The following is a 24,943-nucleotide window of genomic DNA, read 5'->3' on the forward strand; positions in this document are numbered from 1 at the left end:
ATTCTAAAACCAATCAATGTAATCCACAAGTAAAAGAAGAGAAATCATATGATCATAACAATTAATTAACTCAGAAAAGTCTTGGACAACATCCAATACCTACTGTTAATAAAAATTTTACCAAAGTAAGATTATAGGGGCACGGTCTCAAAATCATTTACAAAAAGCATCTACAAAACACCTATAAGAAACATCATACTTCATGCTGAAAGAATGGATGCTTTCTCCATAAGCTCAGAAAAAGGAAATCTACTCTCACTACTCATATTCAAACTCATAAAGCACTGGATGCTTTGGCTACTTCAAGAAGTCAAAAAAATCAATATGGAGGCAAATGCACAGACTGGAAAGGAAAAAAATGAAACTGGAGATGACATGATTGTCAGCAAAGGAAATCTCAAGGAATATAAAATACTCCACAATACAAAAGACCTAGAACTAATATGCAAGTTCAGCAAGGACCTCAGAAACAAGATCAACACACACTGATAAAATGCATTACTAGGCATAAACGGTGAACATAAGGAAACTAAAATTAAAACGCAGTATTTCCTTTTTTTTTTTTAAGTTTCTTTGAGAGAGAAAGAGAGAGAGGGAGGGAGAGCAGGCATGTATGTGCTCGTGAGCAGGAGAGGAGCAGAGAGAGAGGGGAGAGAGCATCCAGAGCAGGCTCCACGCTGTCAACACAGAGTCCAATGTGGGGCTCAGTCCCAAGAACTGTGGGATCATGACCTGAGCCAATGTCAAGAACTGGAGACTCAACCAACTGAGCCACCCAGGCACCCCAAGACACAGTTCATGCTAGCAGGTTATGTATGCTAAAAATTACAGGAAGATGATTTAAAAAATTAAAGAAGACTTAAAAAGATATAGAGACAGCATGTTCATGGATTAGAAGAATGAACATAGTCAAAGTGTTAAGTTATTCCCAAACTTCTACAAAGGTGGGTTTGGCTCCGAGACCACTACAGTAAAGTGAATATCACAATAAAATGAGTCAAATGAAGTTTTTGTTTTCCCTGGGCATACACAGAAAAAACTGTACTTTCACAATACTGTAGTTTATTAAGTGTGCAATAGCTTTCTGTCTAAAAAAACAATGTACGTACCTTAATTAAAAATCACTTTTTGGCTAAGAAACACTAGCCTTCATCTGAACTATCAGGAAGTCGTACTTTCTGCTGGTGGAGGGTCCTGCCTGGATGCTGGCGGCTGCTGACTGATCAGGGTGGCGGCTGAAGGATGCGGTGGCCGTGGCAATGTCTTAAAATCAGACAACGATGAACTCTGCTACAGCAACTGACTCTTGCTTTCACACATGATTTCTCTACAGCATGTGATGCTGTTTGATGGCATTTTACCCACATAATTTCCTTCAAAATTGGAATCAATCCTCTCAAACGCGGCCGCCACTGCTTTACCTGCCAGGTTGATGGAATGTTCTAATTCCTTTACTGTCATTCCCACAATCTTCATAGCATCTTCACCAGCTGTGGCTTCCATCTCAAGAAACCACTTTTTTCCTCCTCCCTGAGAAGCAACTCCTTATCCGTTCAACTTGTATCATGAGACGCAGCAATTTGGTCTTCAGGCTCTACTTCTGATTCCAGTTCTCTTGCTGTTTCTGCAGCGGCTTCTTCCCCTAAGTCTGGAAACTTCAATTTGTAAAAAAAAAAAAAAAACAAAAAACAAACAAACAAAAAACAAAACAAAACAAAAAAACAACGCAGTATCTGTGAAGGGCAATAAAGCAAAGCCAACACAACAAGGTGCCCCTGGGCAGGACTGATCAGCAGAATTCCTACAAGAATCCCAAAGGTTTTTGCAGACATACACAAACTCATTGTAAAATGTATTTAATGGAGCACGAATATTAAAATAGTGAAAGCAATCCTGAAAAGACAGGAATACAATGCGATGAATAACTGCCTGTCATTAAGGCTGTCTTAGCTGAGACAGTGAGGTATTGAGGGAGGCATAAACACAAAGACAGGAAAATAATAAAGAACCCAGAAAGAGGGCCACACAAATACTCTCAGCTATGGTTTAACAAAGGTACTAAAGCTATTCAGTGGATAAAGGACAAAATTTTTAACAAATGAGGAAGAAATGCAATACCCAGGGGCAAAACAGTAACAACAAAAATAGCCTTGCCCTAAATCTCATGTATAAAGCAAAAGCTAACTCAAAATGATCACAGATACCAATGGAAAATGTAAAAAAATTTAAAAAGGGAGGAAAATCTTCAGAATGTAGGACTATGCACAGTTCCTATATTTGACCCAAAAAAGCACAACCCATAAAAGGAACAATTGATACACTTGAACTCATAAAAATGATACACTTTTTTCCTTAAAAACCCATGTGAAGAGGAAGAAAGGAGAAGCTAAAATCTAGGAGAAAATATTTACAAACAACCTCTCAGAAAAAGACTACATCTAGAATATACAAAGAGCCCTCCTCACTCAACAGTAGAAAAGCAAACAATTCAGGCAGAAAATGAGCATCAGATACTTCATCAAAAAGGAAGTGCAGGTGGCAAATAAGCATAACAAAACCTGATCAACATCATTAGCAACTAGGGAAATGCAAATGCCAACCATCACGGGATACTGCTAAGTAACTTTCATGGGGACAAACTCAACAACAGTTACACAATACCACATGCAGAGTAGAGCACAGAGAAACTGGACCACGCAGACACTGCTGATGGGAACGGAAAATTAACTGTAATATCACCCACAATTAGTCTTCCGACACGGTAAATTATTTTCACATGAAAACTTGTACACAAAGTTTACAAAAGCTTTAATTTTAACAGTCAAAACTTGGGATCGGTCCAGATGTCCTAGAACAGATTAAAAGCTAAACAAGCTGTATACGTATATGCCCTGTGGGACACTAACTCAGTAAAGTAAAGTAAAGGAACAGACTACTGATAGATACCACCTCAGATGAATCTGTAGGAAATTATGCTGAGAGGAAAAAGAAGTCAACAGCAAAAGGTTACATTCTCCAAGATTCCTTTGTTGTAATTTTTAAAATGATGAAACTTTAGAAAAGGAGGGCAGAATTAAGAATTAATCAATTAATTAAGAATTAACATCACGCATTAAGGAGAGGGGTGGGAGGGGTGAGGAAAGAGGAGGGCGTGGTTATGAAAAAGCAGCACAGGAACCCTTGCAGGACTGAACTATCTGTATCTGGACTATGGTGGTGGATATATGACTCTGCACAAATGATAAAACATCACAGAACTTAACACACAGAAATGAATACAAGTGAACTGGCCAAAGAAGAAGGACGGCAGTGGATTTTACCAATGTCAATACCCCCTCCTGGGAGACTGTTCTCTGTCGGTATGGTTGCAAGACGTCACCATTGGGAGAAACTGGGCAAAGTGTACAAGGGATTTCTCCGGAATATTCTTACAGCTCTTTTTACTTAAAACTCTCTTCAATTTTTTCATGCAAAATAAAAAGCTGAAGGAGTTCCTCACCACCAGACTGGCCTTATGAGAAATGTTCAAGGGAGTGCCTTAAGCTAAAGGGAAAGCATGCTAATTAGTAACCAGGAAAACATGTGAAAGTGCACATTTCAAGGTCAATGTACAGTGGAATTCTGAATAATCTAGTGTTAACTGCTTAATCACTTACAAATACTGTATGAAGAACAAAAGACAAATAGTAAAAAAATAACTATGATCATAATAAATACAGTAATTAGTTAACGCACACGCAAGGTAAGGAGATTTAAACAGAGGGGCGCCTGGGTGGCTCAGTCGCTTGAGCATCTGACTCTTGATTTCACCTCAGGTCATGATCTCTCTCATTTCTCATTGAGAGAACAATAAAGATCAGAGAAAAATAAAGACTCCAAAAAGACAATAAAAAAATATCAACAAAAAGCAGTTTAAAAAAAACCAAAAAATATGGACTTTTATCTATACTCACCAAGAAGAAAGCAGATTCCAGCATATAAAATCAGAAATGAAAATGGAGACATTACATACCATACCACAGAAATACAAAACACGAGAAACTATTATGAACAATTATATACCAACAAATTGGACAACCTAAAAGAAATGGATAAATATATAGAAACATACAACCTACCAAGAATGAATCATGAAAAAAGAGAAAATCTGAACATATCAATTACTCGTAAGGGGCCTAAATCAACAATCAAAAACCCTCCCAACAACAAAAGTCCAGGACCAGACAGATGGCTTCACTGGTGAATTTTACCAAAAATTCAAAGAAAAAAATTAATACCAATTTTTCTCAAATTAATAGAATTTTTCTCAAATTATTTAAAAATACATACAAAAGGAGGGAACACTTGCAAACTCATTTTATGAGGCCAGCATTACCTGATACAAATACCAGACAAGGACACTACCAGAAATGAAAACTGAGGTCACTATCCTGGATGAACAGACATGCAAAAATCTTCTACAAAACATTAGTAAACCAAATTCAACACTACATTAAGAGGATCATACATCAGGGCGCCTGGTGGCTCACTCAGTTGAGTGTCCGACTTTGGCTCAGGTCATGACCTCAGAGTTTGTGAGTTCGAGCCCCACATCGGGATCTGTGCTGACAGCTCAGAGCCTGGAGCCCTCTTCGGATTCTGTGTCTCCCTCTCTCTATACCCATCCCTCACTAGTACTCTGTCTCTCTCTCAAAAATAAATAAAAACATTAAAAAAATAATTTTTTTTTTTAAAAACAGCATCATGATCAGGTGACATTTATCCCAAGGCTACAAGGAAGCCTCAACATAAACAAATGCATCAGTACAATACACCGGATTAAGAAAATGAAGGATAAAAATCATATGACCATCTCAATAGGTGGTTAAAAATCATGACAAAATTCACCATCCATTACGATAAAAATTCTCAATAAAGTGGGTTCAGAGGAAATGAACTTCAACATAACAAAGGCCATATATGACAAACCCCCAGCTGACATAGTCAGCAGTGAAACTTTCAAAGTCTTCCTCTGAGATGGGAAACCCAGGCAGATGCCTGCTCTCGCCACCTTGATTCAACACAGTACGGGAAGCACCAGTCAGAGCAAGGAGATACAAAACAGTTCAAGGCATCAAAGAAGGAAAAGGCAATCGAATGGAAAGGAAGAAGGACTCTATTTGCAGATGGGAGGGTGTTATATGTAACAACCCTAATGACTCCACCTACAAAGAAAAAAAAACGCTGTAAAACAAATGAATGCAGAAAAGTTGCAGGTTATAAAATCAACATACAAAATTAGCTTCATTTCTGTACTTTAAAAATAAAACATCAGAAAGATAAACTAAGAAAACAATCCCATAAAAAATTATATATCAGAAAGAATAAAATACCTAAAAATAAATGGAACCAAAGAGGTGAAAAACTTACGTACTAAAAACTACAAGACAGTAATGAAAGAAACTGAAGAAGCCACAATAAATGGGATAACAGTCCATGCTCATGGGTTGGAAGAATTAATACTGTCAAAATGTCCACACTACCCAAAGCAATCCACTTATTAAATGTAAAACCTGAAGCCATAAAACTCCTGGTACAAAAGATAGGGGGTAAGCTCCTTGAGATCGGTTCTGACAATGACTTTTTTGGATTTGATACCAAACACCAAAATAAACAAGTGAAACTGCAGCAACCCTAAAGGCCTCTGTACAGCAAAGAAAACCAGCAATAAATAGGCAACCTATGGAATGGAAGGAAACAATTTTAAATCATGTATCTGTTAAGGGGTTAATATCCAAAATATATAACTCCTACAAGTCAATAAAAACAATGACAAAAAACACAATATGGGCAGAAGTTCTGAACAGACATTTTTCCAAAAAACAAAAAAAGGCTTACAAATGGCGAACCCATACATGGAAAGGTGCTCAATGTCATTGGTGATAAGAGAAAGGCACATCAAAACTACCACAAAATATAACCTCACACCTGTTGAAAAAGGCTATTATCAAAAAGACAAGAAATAACAAGCACTGGCAAAGACGATGAGAAAAATGAAAACCTTGTGGGCTATTGGTGGGAATGGAAATAGGTACAGCCACTAAAAACCATAGACAAGTTCCTCAAAAAATTGAAAACAGAACCACCAGATAATTCAACAATTTTACTTCCAGGTATATATCCGGGAAATCACTATCTCAGAAAGATATGTGCACCCCCATGTCCACTGCAGCATTTACTTATATACCCAAGACATGGAAACAACCTAAGTGTCCATCAATGGATAAACAGGTAAAGAAAACACCGTGTGTGTGTGTGTGTGTGTGTGTATGCATTTACATATATGTACATACACACACACGTATGTATGTATATATATATATATATATATATATATATATATATATACGTGTGTGTGTATGTATATACACATACGCAACTATAAGTAAACACACACATATACACACATGTAAAATAAAAGGAAATCCTGCCACCTGCAACAACATGGATGGATCTTAAGGGCATTATGCTAAGTAAAATTAAGAAAAAGAAATACTGTCTGAATTCACTTATATGTGCAATCTTAAAACAATCAAAGTTGGGCAGGGGATGAGATGTGTCAACAAGTGATCAAATGGCACAGCACTCCAGTTACAGGAGTCCCCTCTTACCATGGAGAATACATTCTAAGTTCCCCAATGGATGTCTGAAACTGTGGCTGTTACTCAACCCTACATATGCCATGTTTTGTCCTATACATACATCCCTATGGTAGAGTTGAGTTTATAAATTATATCACAATAAGGGATTAACAACAACAATAAAATAGAACAATTATAATAATGTACTATAACACAAGTTATGTGAAAGTAGTCTCTTTATCTGTCTCTTAAAATATCTTATTGAACTCTACTTGCCCCCTTCTTTCTCCTGTGATGATGTGAGATGATACAAAAGCCCATGTGATGAGATGAAGTGAGGTGAATAATGCAGGCATTTTGACACTAATGACCTACTGACAAACATGAGAAAGAAAGATTATCTGCTTTGGGGCCATAGTTGACCACTGGTAACTGAAACCATGGAAAGTGAAACCGTAGATGTGGTAAAACAACTAAGTAAGTCTGGGGAGGTCATGTACAGCATGGTTACTCTGGTAACAAAAATGTACTGTATATTTGAAAGTTGCTAAGATAATATATCTTAAAATTCTCATCACACATACACACAAAATCAGCAACTCTGTGTGGTTATAGATGTTAATTTAGTGTAATAATAGTACTGCAATATATACATACATCAAGTGATTATGTTGTAAACCTAAAACTAACAGCCGTATCACGTTATATGTCAGTTGTATCTCAATATAAATAAACATAGATAGATAAAATGAAACTCTGAAAATACACACAAAGAATGAAAAAGAAAAAGGGAAACAAAATTACAAAAGAAAGGGAAAATAAGGAAACAACAGTAAAATAATAGGCATAAATCCAATTATATCAATAATGACATTAAACTTTACTGGAATAAATACTTCAATTAAAGACGTTTTTATTGAGAATAGAAAGGGGTCAATTACATGTTGTCTATAAGAAACATGCATTTTAGATATAAGGACATAGATAATTGAAACCAAATGGTTAGAAACGTATCCCTGGCAAACCGTAAGCACAGAATCACTGAATTAATAATATTAATTTCAGATAACATTTGAGAGCAAGGGTTAAAGGGGACATTTTATAAGGATAAAAGCACAAACTGTGGTTTTTAGTTTGAAGGTCTTCCATGTTTTCTGCTAAACTTATAATGAAGATATATGGGTTTTTTTCAATAAAGGCAGAATTAGTATTAACACAATTGAACAAATATCCATAACTAGATTACTAATCTCTCAGTAAACTAGAAATAGAAAGGAGCTTCCTTGATCTGGTAAATGGCATCTATGAAAATTTGGAGCTAACAATGTATTTAATAGTGAAGGACTAAATGCTTTTCCCCTAAGATCAGGAACAAGAAAAGGATACCTACTCTTATGACTAAATACTGTAAAATCTGGCCATTCAAACAGGATCAGTAAAGAAACAAAAGGTATAAAAATCAGGAAAAAAACAAAAACAAAAACACAGTCTCTATCTGCATATGACACGGTGGTTTATATAGAAAATCCTAAGTAATCTTTAAAACAACTACTATAGCAAATGAATTTAACAAGGTGGCAAATACAATACGCAAATATACAACATGCAAACATCTATTGAAAACTGAAACTGACAAATGAATTTTTTAAATATTCCATTTAAGATAGTACCAAAAAAAAAAAAAAAAGAAACCCTACAAAATACTTAGGAATAAATTTAGCAGAAAACATGCAAGGCATTTAAACTAAAAACTGCCAAAAAAAAAAAAAAAAGTGAATTTTTTAAACCTAAATAAACATGGAAAAACTAACATGATCAGGTATAAGAAAACTTCATATTATTAAAATTTCACTTCTAACCAACTGACTGGGAGATATATGGAAACTCCAATCAGAATCTGGGGCATTTTTCATTGTTTTTAGAAACTTGACATGCTGATTTAAAATTTTTAGAAACAGGGGCACCTGGGTGGCTCAGTTGGTTGAATGTCCAACTTAGGCTCCAGCCATCATGATCTTGGGGTTCCTGAGTTCCAGCCCCGTGTCAGCTCACCGCTGTCAGCACCTAGCTGCTTCGGATCCCCTGCCCCCCTCTCTCTGCCCTTCCCCCACTGGTGCTCTGCCTCAAAAATAAAAACATTAAGAAAATAAAAAATAGACATTTTTGGAAATACAAAGGACCTAGAAAATATAAAACAATGTTGAAAAGGAACCAAGATAAAATACTTATACTACCTGACATCAGATTTGCTGTAAAGGTACAGTGATGAAGAAAGTATGGCACAGGATTACCAAACAGATCAATGCAAGAGAACAGTGGAAAAAACAGTGCATCTAAGAAGAAACAGAACATACTCGGATCAAATCTTCAAAGAGCCAGATAGATCTTCACTGCAGCCAATATGCCAAGATAAGTTTGAATTTACCATAGTTGGGGGAAAATTTCAAGTTACTTACATCTTTCTAAATTCAAAGAAGTGTATTTATAGCAATAAATAAGAAGCTAATGCAAAATGAAAAGGCCCTAAAGTTGAAAACCAAATGAAATGAACACTAAAGCAGATAATATTAAATAATTTTTCAGATCTGCAAATGAAGGCCCCAGAAATGCTTCTTTGAAAATACTTTGGCCTGGAAATTCTGAATTCTTTTTTTTTTTTAAGTTTATTTATTTTTTGAGAGAGAGCAAAAGCATTAGCTGGAGAGGGGCAGAGGGAGAGAGGGAGACACAGGGAGCCTGATGCCTGCTCGAATTCACCTACCAGGAGATCATGACCTGAAGTGAAGCTGGATGCTCAAAGGACTGAGCCACCCAGGTGCTACTGAATTCTTTTTATTATTGTGCTAACCATTACACTGCTATTACACTACCATCAGGCCAGAAAAGCACCAGTCTTTATTTTGAGATAACAAACAAAAAGAGACAATTTTATGCCCAGAAAAGAAAGAAAAGAAGGACAACAGGAAGGAGGACAGAAGAGAAAAAAGGAAGCAAAGGGACAGATGAATAGCAAAAAAAAAAAAAAAAAAAAAAAAAAAAAAAAAAGTATCCAAATGAAAGGAAAAGTCACAGGGCAGAATGTTCCAGGAACAACCTAATATAACCAAATAACATTCTAAACGAACAAATGGAGTTAATAAAATTGCAGACCTTTCTTATTACAAGCTTCATGGATTGCAGAATTTGATTTTTTGTTTCTATTTAAAAAGTAGAAATAAAATTGACTCTCAATGTTAAATGACGGAAGGAAACTACAAATGGGTAGCACCATGAGATCATCTTGAAGAAAATTAATAAAATGTGTCCATTTCCTTCCCCACTCCTAATTCCCAGGCTTGAACACACATTCCCACTCCATCACCAAAGAAATGAAGGTTTATGACTATGTAAAAGTTTGAAGATTGGTAGAAGTCTAAAAGATGTGTTAATAATAAAGGTTAGCACAGTACCCATGGATTAAGAAATAAGATTAAAAAAATAAGATTTACTGCTCTCTGTTCCTGGTGCCCCATAACATAACTCCTATTTCAAAAGTTAAAAAAAAAAAACCAAAAAAACAAAAAAATTATCCCATAGGTGAAAGATAACCCCTAGGAAAAATTTTAAATGGAAATACTTGAAAACATACAGATTGATGATGTAGCAATACTATTTCAGGAGGCTTACTAAGTGCAAGTTAAGAAATCATCCCCTTCAATCAATTTCACTGAGCAAAAGTAATGGATATTGACCTGAATATGCAATACCTGTACCTTGAACAGGAAACCCTTACAACTATCATAATGTCAATAATTTTATATTCTAAGTATTCAAAAATATCACCTTTTTACAAAGTGCTTATGATCACTGAAGAGTCATTAGAGACAGGAAAACACTGCTGTATGTTACATATGTGGAGTATAATGTGAGAGAGAAAAGTACATTAAAATACCTGCTGGGAGTTTCAGCATAATTTTTAGCCTAAGCACTGAGAGGACTCTATGTGATTTAATTATAATTACACAGATATACACATACACACTAATATACATATATAACATATACATAGTGTATATAACATACTAATATATGTACGTATACATATACACTAATTACACGGAACGAATAAGGCCAATAAGTGGAAAAATCATCTTTCTTAATATAGTCACAAGATGCTAAATTCTAAAGCTTTTCATAAAAATAATAACTCTATTAAGTTATTGTCATTTATTATTTGAAGTTTTATTTTTATTGTTGAACTTCCTAAGTGCAGGGTTGGATCTGATGTGTTCTAAAACAGCTGAAGTGCTTACTTACACACTGAGCATGTTCATGGTGTTTTCTTTCTCCAGCCTCACATAACATACCTTAGACAGTCTTTTGGAAGATTCACAATTATGGTCTGCACATGGCTTAGGTCCTTTTTCAGTGTCTAGAGATGAAACTGAGAAAATACATTTTATTTTATCATGGGCCCAAAGTACTGTATCATAATATTAAAACTGGCTTTTGAAATATAAAACAGATGATTTATCTAATACTTCTCTTCCACTCGTAATTAAGCAATTTTCCTAATGTTAAACTACTCTTTTTAGCTACAAACCTAAGCCAAAAAGTTTTTTAATATGAATCAGGAAAACCTCACTATTATACTGATCCTAAGAATTAATAATAATGATAGTAACAATAACAATGCCTGATCATAACAATAAAGACTAGAACAGAAATGTATGAAATAAAGAACAGAAAAATCATAGAAAAGCTTCACCAAAGTAAGAGTTAGTTGCTCCTCTGAAAAGGAAACAAAATTGGCAACCTCTTAGGAAAGCCAACCAAGGAAAAAAGAAATGTCCCAAACCAACAAAATTATAAATAAACAAGGAGACACTGTAACCGATAACATGGGAATTCAAAGGATCATTAAGAGACTACCATGAATAACCATACCTTACTTGACTGAGGAACATGGAAGATATAAAAAATTTGCAAAGACATAAAAACCAAAAGGGGAATACGAAAAAGAGGACTTTAGAGAATTCTATTAAATAATCTTTCTAAATTACCTCATCAACCTAATTATCAGGGTTCTAAAACCCTCAGTTACTTCACTATGGACCAAAATATACAAAGTCTGATTTCTACCCCTAGGTCTATCATCAAGAAACCCAGGCACATTATTTACTATCTCCTTGAGACTTCTGCTCTCTGCTCTGTAAAACAACAGGCTAAATATTATGATTTTGCCATTCTTTCCAGTTGTAAAAATAAGATTTAAAATATAAATATGTCAGGGGCGCCTGGGTGGCTCAGTCAGTTGAGCGTCTGACTTCAGCTCAGGTCATGATCTCACAGCTAGTGAGTTCGAGCCCCATGTCGGGCTCCGTGCTGACAGCTCGGAGCCTGGAGCCTGCTTTGGATTCTGTGTCTCCCTCTCTCTCTGTCCCTAACCCACTCGCATTCTGTCTCTGTCTCTCTCAAAAATAAATAAACATTAAAAAAAATTTTTAAATATAAATATGTCAGTCTTAACAATCTAAGCTCTTCTCTAACCACAAGCAATCGTGACTATTTTAGTTTCTCCAAATTCTCAATCATATCCTACCCATTAGCCATTCTAGAATGTTTCCTAGATATACTCTGTGTTGTCTTTATACATGACTTTAAGTTGCTATTCTGCATGGAATTCTTTTAAAACACCAATAATTTCATGGGTCTCCTTAACTGTTTATCTCCTAATGACATCTCTACTTTCATAGCACCCAAAGAACACCTGGAATTTCCGCCACAGTATTTGCTGTACTACTGTTATATGACATCTTCCTTTAAGTAGAATATGACCTTCTTGAAGAAAGATCCTTGCTCTATATTATTGACTTTGCCTGATATGTTATGTAAAATATGTTGGATGGATAAGTGTTGATACGAAGGTAATAAAATTGACCACAAAAGTACTAATAAATGCAGAATACACTTGTAGAATATTGGGCAATCTTCATTATTTCAGTATTCTTTTTTATTTTTATTTTAAGTTTATTTATTTTGACAATTACAATTGAGAGAGAGCATGCACACACAGGGGAAAGGAGAATCCCAAGCAGACTCCATGCTGTCAGTGCTGAGCCCAACGCAGGGCTCGATCTAACGAACCGCAAGATCATGACCTGAGTGGAAATCAAGAGTTGAACCCTTAACCAACTGAGCCACCCAGGCGCCCCTTCAGTATTCTTCCCTGCTTTCATCTGAATTATATCACAAAGAATTATCAAATATCACAAAAAGACAAACCACATCTGGGTGATTTTATAAAAGCAAACAGAACAAGGTGTTTGAGCTGAAGCAGACCTCCAAGTAGGGTTGTAGATTTGGAGGGGAAAAAAAAAAAAAAAGGAGGTTTTTTTTTTTTTTATGGACTATTTTTACTTTAAATCCTTTTAAAATGAGACCATCCTAAAACCAGACCCAGGAAATGTAAAATTTCTAAATTTATGTATCAAAAATATACAATGGAGTTAAAGAAAGCATTTTCAAATTGTAGCCAAATATTTAAAATATTATTCACCCAAGGTAATGCTTGCTTTTGAAGCTATTGCTCATGAAGTAATTCAGAAGATGGTAGACCAGAGTCTACCAATTTAACATAATATGATTATGAGATCAGATCATCATGAAGATACACAATTTTATTTTTTTAACTTTTTAATGTTTATTTTAGAGAGAGAGACAGAGCGCCAGTGGGGGTAGGGCAGAGAGAGAGGGAGACACAGAAACCGAAGCAGGCTCCAGGCTCTGAGCTGACCTGTCAGCACAGAGCCTGATGCAGGGCTTGAACTCACAAACTGTGAGATCATGACCTGAGCTGAAGTTAGATGCTTAACTGACTAAGCCACCCAGGCGCCCCCACAATTTTATTTTTAATTTAAATCCTTATAAAATTTTAAGGCAAATAAAAAAATTCATTAAAATCTACTATTTATTACGCTAAATCAAAATTGTTGGAAATGGTAACACAGAATCAACAGAAATTATCCAGTCTTCAGGATCAGTCAGTACGGACAGTGATCAATCAAGTCACCAACATGTAGAAGGTTTAAGTTAAAATCCAGTACAAAGCTAGTAAGGGCCAACAGGCAGTATGGTTTCCTCCACCATGTTAGATAAACCACATAACGCTCACGCTCCCTAGATCAGTTCACTCCATCAGTTCTCTGGATCTTAGCCCAATTTCTTCCTGAACTCCTGCCTATGATATACATGCTTTACTTAGGCTAGATGGCTAACCTCACGTTGTATGAAACTATGCACCCTGTTTTGTTTTTTTAGATTAAACTTTCTACAAAATGAAACAATGAAAAAGAAATGATGTCAGTAATATGGTGATTTCGGATACTTCAAGCCATGTCCTACCACAGAAATGCTGACAAAAATAACCCAAAACAGAGTCAACTTTGCTGAAACTCTGGAAAATAGCTGAATTTTTACAATTAGAAGAATCAAATGGTTTTTCAATCAATGGTCTCTGAATCATTGATTCAAAAGAACCTGAATCAAGGGAAGTTGACTTAAGCACAGCACTTAAGGAATCTCTTATCAGAACACTAACATCAAGCTAAAGGACATGAGACCTGAGAGATCACACACAACAAAGAACAGTCTTTGCAAAGGTAGTTTAGATAAGTCACTAAACCAACAACCACAACACCTATGAACAATAACAACAGACACAAAAGAGGTGGAAGAATCTGGTTTCATGGTAACTACCTGTTAGAATATTAAAAATGTACAGTTTTTGGGGTGCCTGGGTGGCTCAGTCGGTTAAGCGGCCGACTTCGGTTCAGGTCATGATCTCACGGTCCGTGAGTTCGAGCCCTGTGTCGGGCTCTGTGCTGACAGCTCAGAACCTGGAGCCTGTTTCAGATTCTGTGTCTCCCTCTCTCTGACCCTCCCCCATTCATGCTCTGTCTCTCTATGTCTCAAAAATAAATAAACTTTAAAAAAAAAATGTACAGTTTTCAAAAAAAAAATTACAAGGAATGAAAGAAGACAGTATGAACCATACACGAAAACAAACAAACAATCCCTGAGGAAGCACAGAAATTTTAATTATTAGACAAATAAATATTCCATACCAACTGGATTGAATATACTCAAAGAGCTAAAGGAAATAATGAACAGAGAACAACAACAAAAAGGAAAATGATTTCTCAACAAATATATCATATTAATAAAGTAAAAGATTATATAAAAGGAGACCAAACAGAAATTCTGGAACTAACAATTACAACAACTAAAATGAAGAACGCATTACAGGTTTTCAATTGATCTTGTGAAAGAAAGAACCTGTGAATTTGAGGATAGGCAAACTGAAAGTATCCAGTTAACAGGAGCAGGAAGAAAAAGCAGGAAAAGAACTGAAGGCCTAAGAGACCGTTGGACTTCAGGTGTACTAACATAAGCATAATGGGGGTCCTAGTTGAGAAAAAAAAAAGAAAGAGAAAAAGAAAGAGAAAAAGAATAAGAAAAAGAAAAAGAAAAAGAAAAAGACTTGAAGAACACTTGAAAAAATAATAGCCAAAAGTGTCCCAATTTGATGAAAGACATGAATCACATGTCCAAAAAGATCAATGGAATTGAAGCAGGATATATGCAAGGGATTCAACAGTGAAAGAGATTATAACCAAACTGTCAAAAATCAAAGAGATAATATGGAAAGCAGAAAAAGAGAGAGAGAGAGAGAGAGAAGAAAAAAAAAAAAAACAAACAACTTGTCACTTCCTTCAAGTGCATAAAAAGATTAATCGCAGATTTCTTGTAAAAAAAACCATGGAGGTTCAAAGGCAGTGAGATAACATATTTAAAGCATTAAAAGAAAAAACGCTTTCAACCAAGAATCCTGGAAAACTAGCATTCAGAAATGAAGAAGAAAGTAAAATATTCCAAACACAGTGTTTGAAACATTAGATAGTAACAGGACAACAGATAATAATTTGATGCTATACAAAGAAATAAGTAACAGTTGTAAAGTTAACTACACAGGTAATAGGCAATATTGCTGTATTTTTATTTTTTTAACTCCACTTTTTTCATGTATGTGATTAAAAATAAATACATAAGACAATAGTCATAAATCTATGTTAATGGTAAACAACGTATATAAAAATGCAATCACTGAGCACACCATAGAGAGGAAGGAACAAACTATCCTGGAGCAGAGTTTTGGTACACTGCTCATACTAGGCCAGTATTAATCCAAACTATATAGTTATATATTCAAGTTGTTAATTGTAAAATGCACGGTGGCTGCCAAGAGAATAACTAGATACATTCAGAAAAGGAAATGAGAATAAAACCAAAATGATATTTTATAGTCAATTAAACACAAAAAAATCAGTAACAGAAGCATTAAGAAAACAAAAAAGATCTGAGAGAACTACTGCTTTACAGTCCACCATGAAAGGAACCTGGATGCCATCACTCCCATCCTCGTAAGAGGTACACACACTGAAACTCACAAACTCTTCTTTGATTCACCAAATAAGTAAGGTCTCCGGGAAAACTGCTGTCCACAAAATTGTAGAGAAAAATGGGTGGATACAGGTTAACTATTGTTCACCAGGAGAAGCCCCAAGAGCCAGCCAGGGGAGCTAGTACCAGTAAGAAAACTGTAATTCAGAATCTGTTGAAGGCTCACAGCGAGCAAACTCAAGTATCAGAAACTCTAGGGGAGTTCTGTCTTACAGGGCCCTCCACAGGTTCGTAAGTTTAGGCCTCCATTCGTCCCAAGAGGTTCTCTCATATAAAACAACCCTCCTGAAGATGAGGAAAAAAATCAGAGTAGGTGTGGATAAAGTCAAAATTCTGTACAAACAAATGGAAATATTGAAGAAACAGGAAACTAAAAAGCAATCCTGGAGCTGCTAAGTATGAGAACTGAAGTGAATAACTGATCTGAAGGCAGATCTGATCAGGCAGAAGAAACAAATCAGCCAACCTAAAAACAGAACATTAGAAATTATCAAATCTAAAGAAGAGAAAAAAACCGAGGGAAAGTGATCAGAACTTAAGAAAACTTTTGAACATCATCAAATGGACCAAAATCTACACTGTGGGGGTCCCAGAAGGAACAGAAAGTGACAGAGAAAATATTTTAATAAACAGTGGCTGAAAACTTCTCAAACTTGATGAAATCATGAATATAAACATCTAGAAGCTCAACAAATACCAAGTAAGGTAAACTCAAAAAGACTCACATGAGGCCACATTATAATGAAGCTTCTGAAAGACAAAGAATCATGAGAGCAGGAAGAGAGAAGTAACCTGTCACATACAACGGATCCTCAATAAGGTTCTGAGCAGATTTCACATAAAAGCTTTTAGAGGCCAAATGTCTTGGGCTGATATAATAAAAGTGCTAAAAGTTGTTTTTTTAAATGTCAACGAAGAATCTTACAACATGCAAAACTGTCTTTCAAGAGTAAGGGAGGAATTAAGACATTCCCAGATGAACAAAAGCTGAGGGACTCTGCTACCACTAGATCTGCCCTCCAAGAAATGGTCAAGGGAGTCGTACAGGGTGAAAGGAAGGACACGAGACAGAAATTCACAGCCATGTGAATAAAGATCTCAATAAAGGTCAATGTATGAGTGATGCTAAAAGCTGCTATTATTGTAAGACTGGATTATAACAGTAATATTGACATGATTAAAAAACAGCCTAAAGGTAGTATGACTGCAACGTTGTTTTGTAACTTCACATTTTACTTTCTACACAATTTGAGAGACTAAATTCATTCGAAATATTAGTTTATATTTTGGGTCCATATATAAAGTCATAATTTTATGTCATCAACAACTGAAAGGGGTGGGAACAGAACTGTTGAAAGAGAGTTTCCAGACGGTACTAACATTATGCTGGTATAAATTCAAATTAGCATTATGACATTAGGATGTTAAATGTAACTCCCATTTTGACAACAAAGAAAATACCTATAGAACATACACAAAAGAAAATAAAGCAAGCTTTAAACATTTAAGTACAAAAAGTCAACTACACACAAAAGAAGACTGTAATTGGGGCGCCTGGGTGGCTCAGTTGGTTAAGAGTCTGACTCTTGACTTAGGCTCAGGTCATGACCTCACAGTTCGTGAGATGGAGCCTGGTGTCCAGCTCTGGGCTGACAGCGTGTGATTCTCTCCCGCTCTCTCTGCCCCTGCCCTACCTGCGCATGTGCTCTCTCTCTCTCTCTCTCTCTCAAAATAAATAAACTTAAAAAAAAAAAAAAAAAAGAAGGCTATAATGAAGAAAATGAGGAACAAAATAGAAAACAAGAAGCAACATGGCAGAAGTAAAGCCTGTACTATGGGTAATCACTTTAAAAGTAAATGAATTAAACTCTCAACTCAAAAAACAGGGATTGACAGAATGAATAAAACAGCCATAATCCAACAATGTGCTGTCTGCAAGAGGCTCACTTTAGATACAAAAACACAAGTACACTGAAAGTGGAAGGATGGAAAATGATACTCCACGAAAACAGTAACAAAAAGAGAGCAGGGGTGACTACACAAATATGAGACAAAATAAGCCTGAAATCAAAAAAGGGTATAAAAGAGAACATTATATATTAATAATAGATTTAATAGAGTGGTAATATGTAAAAATTATAAACATGTATGCACCTAATTCATGTACCTAATACCAGACTATGACAATTTCTAAAGGAAAACAGAACTGAGAAGAGAAACCCAGGATTGGAGGACTTCAATGGCAAATTCTTACAACAATTTAAAGAAGAATCAATACCAACCCTTCTCAAACTCTTCCAAAAAGCAGAAGAGGAAGGAACACTTCCAAATTCATCCTATGAGGCCAGCATCACCATAACACAAAAAGCAGACAAAGATACTATAAGAAAAGAAAATAATAACAGATCTGTATCACTAATAAACACTGATGCACAATTCCTCAACAAAATACTAGCAAACTGAATTCAGGAGGATATTCACAGAGTAATACACCATGATCAAGTGGGATTTACTACCAGAACGCAAGGATGGATCAACATACAAAAAGCAATGTAAGACACCACATTAACAGAATAAAGGGGCTAAAAACACACATGCCCATCTCATTTGATGCAAAAAAGCCATTTTACAAAATTCAACACCCTTTCATGAAAAAAATACTCAACAATATAGAAGCAGGAGGAAAATCCCACCATATAATAAAAGATACACACACACACACACACACACACACACACACACACACACACCAGCAACAGCCAAAATCATATTCAGTGGTAAAAGACTAAAAGCTTTTCCTTGAAGATGAGGAAAAAAACAAGGATGTGGACTTCTGCCATTTCTGTTCAACAAAGTACTAGAAGTTCTAGCCAGTGCAGTAAGGCAAGAAAAAGAAATAAAAAGTATCAAACTGGAAAGGAAGTGAAGTTACTTCTATTCACGGATGATATAACATTATATGTAGAAATAAAGATTCCAGAAATAAAACTATACAAACAAATAAATTCAACAAACTTGCCAGATACAAAGTCAGGTGCATTTCTAAAACTACACCCAATAGTATGAAGAAGAAATTATGAAAACAATTTCATTTACAATAGTATAAAAAAATACTCAGGAATTAACCAAGAAGGTGAACAACTTACATGATGAAAATTATAAAGCACTGATGTGAGAAAATGAAGAAGACAAAAATAAATGGAAATATGCCATGTTCACAGATCGGAAGACCTAATAGTGTTAAACTGTCAACACCACACAAAGCAGCCTATAGATTCCGTGCAATCATACCAAAATTCCAATGATATTTTTGTAAAAATAGAAAAACCCACCCTAAAATTCATATGGAATCACAAGTGACTGGAACAGCCAACACAATCTTGAAAATGAACAAAGCTGAAAGCGTCACAATTCTTGATTTCAAAACTTACTAAAAAAACTATAGCAACCAAAACAGCATGGAACTGGCATAAAGACAGTCATACAGACCAGTGGAAGAGTTAGACACGAAGAAAGCCCTCACATATACAGTCAAATGATTTTTGATAAGGGTGCCAAGATGATTCAATGGGGAAAGGAAAGTCTTTCCAACAAACGGTGCTGGGAAAATGGACATCCACAGGTAAGAGAATGAATTTGAACCTTTACCTAATACCATATACAAAAATTAACTCAAAATAGATCAAAGGCCTAAATGTAAGATCCAAAACGCTGTCAGAAGCAAGTATAGGGCAAAAGCTTCACAGCACTGGATGTGGCAATGATTTCTCACATATGGCACCAAAGGTAAGGGCAATAAAATAAACTAGACAAACTTCATGAAAAGTTGAAAAATTGTACATCAAAAGACAATATTAATAGAGTTAAGAGCAATGTACAGAATGGGAGAAACTACTTGCAAATTGAGATCTGATAATAGATTAATATACAGAATACACAGAAAAATCATAAAACTAAATAAAAAGATACCAACCTGTTTCAAAAATGGACAATGGAACTGAACAGACATTTCTTTCAAGAAAATGTACAAACAGCCAATAAGCCCATGAAAAGGTATTCAAGAATCATTAATTATTAAGTAAATGCAAACCAAAACTATAATGAGATGCTGCCTCGTACCCATTAGAATGGTTACTATGAAAATAAAAAAAAATGGGGCACCTGGGTGGCTCAGTCAGGTGAGCATCTGACTTCGACTCAGGTCATGATCTCACAGTTCGTGGGTTCAAGCCCTGTGTCGGGCTCTGGGTTGACAACTCAGAGCCTGGAGCCTGCTTCGGATTCTGTGTCTCCCTCTCTCTGTGCTCTCTCTTTCTCTCTCTCAAAAATAAATAAATGAGCATTAAAAAAAAAAAAAGAACTAGTGCTGGTGAAGACATGGTGAATGAGAACTCCTACGCACTGTTATTGAGAATGGTAAATGTTGTAGCCCCTGTGGAAAACTAAAGCAGTTCCTTAAAGAAATCAATACAGAATTACCATATATATTTATAAGTATACACTTACAACAATCCAGCAAATCTACTTATAAGTATCACTCCAAACAACTGAAGGCGGGGTCTCAAAGAGATACGTGTACACTCATAAGCAGCATTATTCACAACAGCTAAGCTTGAAAGCAAGCTAAGGGCTTCAGTGGATGAATGGATAAGCAAAATGTGTGTGTGTGTATGTGTGTGTGTGTGTGTGTGTGTGTACATGAAATATTACTCAGCCTTAAAAAGGAGGGACATTCTGACATATGTAACAACATGAATCAACCGTGGGGACATTACAGTAAGTGAAATAAGCCAGTAACAAAAAGAAAATGACTGTACGATTCCACTTTTATGAGATCATTAAAATCACAGCAATATAAAGTAGAATGATGGATGCCTGGGGCTGCGAAGAGAATAGGGACTTTATTTAATGAGGATAAAGAATCAGTTTTCTACGATGAAAAGGGTTTTGGAGATGGATGATGATGAAAATGACACAAAACCATGAATGTATTTAATACCACTTATCTGTGTATTTGAAATAGTGAAGGCAAATTTTATGTCATGTGTATTTGACCACAATAAAAAATAGAAACTATTTTCAAAAAGTATTAAGCCAACCTTCTCTTCAGGAACCATGCAAGCAAGAAGAGAGTAGAGTGAGTAAATCTAAGTATTGAAAGAAAAACTGCCACCAAACTAAAAGGCTGAATCCAGTGCAATTATCCTTCAAAACTGAAGAAGAAAAAAAGACTTTCTCAGATAAACAAAACTTGAGAAAATCTGTCACCAGAAATGCTGCCTGGCAAGAAATGTGAAAAGAAGTTCTTCACAGAGAAGGAAAACAACATATGTCCAAAACTTGTATCTAAATAAATATCATTAGAGAAGTAAAAAGCGAAGGTAATATTAACATTAAACGGACAATAAATAGCTTGTTCCAAATAATGTGAACATCGTACAGTGGATTAAAGCTTAGGGACAATTAAGTACACAACAGTGTTGTTGTAAGGGGAAGGGAGAACAAATTTGGGAATTCTGTTATAAAAAAACCGAATCATACGTATGCTCAATTAAAAGCAGAGAACACAGAAAAAGTAAAGACAAAAAAAGAAACAAAAGACAAGGGGCAGCAAACACAAAACAGTAACAAATGTGGCGGATCTCAATCCAACCCCATCGATACTGATTTTGAGTCAACGGTTTAAATATACCAATTAAAAAGACCGTCAGAATGAATTTTCAAAAAAAAACCCACCTAATTATACCTCATCTTCAAGGAACCCACTTTAAACACAAAGACACTGGTAGATGAAGATTAAAGGGGTAGGGGAAGATATACACACAAACTCAAATCAAAAGAAAGCTGGAACAGTAATATTAATTTTCATTGTAGATAAAACATCAGGAAAAGAAAAGTTATCACAATTAAGGTTATTATATATGATAAAGGTGTCATTTTTCCAAGAAGACAGACAATCCTTAACGAGTACAAGCCTAATAACATAGTATGTAGAAATGGGAGGCCAAAACTAATAAAACCACAAGGACAGTGGAGCACTCTGCTAATAGAGATGGGCACTTCAACAACTCTGATCAATCTGTGACAAATCCAGAAGGTAAAATATCAGTAACAACATAGTGGACCTCAAGAGCAACATCAGTCAAATGCATCCAACTGACAATTATAGGATGCCTCATCCAGCAGGAGAATACAAATTCTTCTGGAGCACATGCACCTTTCACCACGACAGACAACACTCCGGACCACTGAACACGTTTTGAAAAATGTTTTGAAAGAGGAACGATACAATACATGCTCTCAGGCTGCAACGGAATTAAACGAGAAATACATGATAGAAAGAGAGCTGGAAGAGTCTTGCACCTTAAACAACAGACCAATATATACCACATGAATAAAATAAGTCCCGATAAATTTTCAAATATTCTGGACCAAATGAAATATACAACTTATCAAAATTTGTAGGATACAGTAAAAGCAGGGCTTAGAGAGAAATTTATAGTACTGAACTCAAATTCTAGAAGAGAAGAACAATTTAAATTAAAGTTTTTATCTTAAGGAAACCAAAAAAGGACAAATTCAATCAGAAGAACAGAAATATAAAATTCAGAATGTGTACTTGTGATGAACACCAGGTGTTGCATGGAAGTGCTGAATCACTATGTTGTACATCTGAAACTAATACTACACATCATATGTTAACTAACTGGAATTTAAATAAAAACTTAAAAAAATGCAAATTAGAAAAAAATTTAAAAACACTTGAGTAACTGGAATCAATAATAAAAGTCAGGGGAATTAGAAAAGCAAAAACAAAACCAAAAACAAACAAAACAAAACCAAACACCAGAAATCAAGAAAATTAAAATCAGAAAATCTGTATAGAAAATCTGTAATCAAAAACAGCAGAAAGAAGGAAACAATACAAAATAGAACAGGTATAAACAAAACAGAGAATAGAAAAAAACAATAAAATCAAGGAAAACAAAAAAAGTTGGTTCCTTAAAAAGATCTACAATATTGATCACCACCTAACCAAAGAAAAAAAGAAATTATGGGGCACCTGGGTGGCTCAGTCGGTTAAGCGTCCGACTCCGGCTCGGGTCATGATCTCGCGGTCCATGAGTTTGAGCCCCGCGTCGGGCTCTGTGCTGACAGGTCAGAGCCTGGAGCCTGTTTCAGATTCTGTGTCTCCCTCTTTCTCTGACCCTCCCCCGTCCATGCTCTGTCTCTCCCTGTCTCAAAAATAAATAAATATTTAAAAAAAATTACAAAAAAAAAAGAAAAAAAGAAATTAAAGAAGGGAATTACTACCTATCTACCTTTCATAAATAAAAAGAATTATAAGAGAATATTATGTATAACTATATGCAAAAATATGATACCCTAGATAAAAGAGATGGAAATATAAACCACCTAAACTGAGTCACAAAGAAACATAAAATATGAATAAGCATATAACAACAACAAGAAAAGATCAAATCAGTAATTAACAACCTCCCAATAAAGAAAAACCCAGGATTCAATGGCTTCAGTGGTATATTCTATCAAGAGTAATTAGAGAAACTCTCAATCTCTTCTGGAAGAATAGAAAAGGGACACTTCCTACCTAATTTCATGAAGCCAACATTACCCTGACACCAAAGCCAGAAAAGGACATCACAAGAAAACTCTGGGCCAATTTATGAATGCAAACATTCTCCATAATATAGTAATGAACAAATTCCAGTAGCATACCAAAGGAATTTAAACCCTGACTAAGTGGGATATTTCCCAGGGATGCAAAGACAGTTCACCATATGAAAATCAAAAATTAAACACATGCATTCATAGAAGGGGTAAAAAAAAAAAAAAGGATAATCTCATTTGATAAAGAAGAAACATCTGACAAAATCTGACAGTTTCATGATAAATACACTCAAACTCGGAATTGAAACGAACTGCTTCAACCTGATGAAGAACTTTTATGAAAAGCCCATAGCCAATATTATATTCAATAGTGTGAGATGTCAGCTTTCCCCCTAGGATTACAAGCAATTCAAGGATGTTTACTTGTGCCACTTCTAATAAACAGTATACTGGACAGGCTAGCAAAATCAATTTGGCAAGAAAAAGAGATAAAAATTATACAAGTTGAAAGCCAAGAAGCAAAGCTATTGTTATCCTCAGGTAACATTATCTTCTATATGGAAAAAACTAAAAATTCCAAGCACAGACACAAAAAAACACAGAGCTAACAAATTAATTCAACCAAGATGCAAGAAAACACACAAAAATTAGTGAATTTCTACATACTAGCAATGAACAATGTCAAAATAAATTACAAAATGCACTCAAAACAGCATCAAAAAGAATAAATAAGTACATAGTGATAAATCCATCAAGAGGTGCAATACTTAACACACTGGAAAGTACAAAACATTGCTGAGAGAAATTAAAGAAATCTGCTATGGCCTCAATATGTGTATCTTCCCCCCAAATTCGTATCTTGAAATCCAAATGCCCAATGTGATGATATTAGGAGGTGGGGGTCTTTGGGAGGTTCTTAGGTCACGAGAGTAGTGCTTTTATGCATGGGGTTACAAGCACTCTTGCAAAAGTCCCTCCAGAGAGATTCCTGGCTTCTCCTGCTATGTGAGAATATAATGAGAAGTCTGCACACCTGAAAAGCATCCTTCCTGAACATGATGGCACCCTGATCTCAGAATTCCAGCTTCCAAAAATGTGAGAAATAAATTTCCACTGTTTTTTTAAAATGTTTATTTATTTTGAGAGAGAGAAAGAGCATGAGCAGGGGAGGGGCAGAGAGAGAGAGAGACACA

The 24,943-nt window shown here is 35.4% G+C and overlaps 1 protein-coding gene across 2 annotated transcripts in view; it reads right to left on the reverse strand.

The window, feature by feature from the left end:
• The window catches only part of LOC122487664 (zona pellucida binding protein), a 113,697-nt gene that overhangs the window by 49,110 nt on the left and 39,644 nt on the right, over positions 1-24,943 (reverse strand). For both annotated transcript variants that reach the window (XM_043588440.1, XM_043588439.1), the window contains one exon: positions 10,967-11,043. In XM_043588440.1, coding sequence (XP_043444375.1) covers positions 10,967-11,043 — 77 coding nt within the window. The remainder of the gene's footprint in view (positions 1-10,966; positions 11,044-24,943) is intronic.

Source organism: Prionailurus bengalensis, chromosome A2 (genome assembly GCF_016509475.1).
Source record: "Prionailurus bengalensis isolate Pbe53 chromosome A2, Fcat_Pben_1.1_paternal_pri, whole genome shotgun sequence".
Lineage (NCBI taxonomy): Eukaryota > Metazoa > Chordata > Mammalia > Carnivora > Felidae > Prionailurus > Prionailurus bengalensis.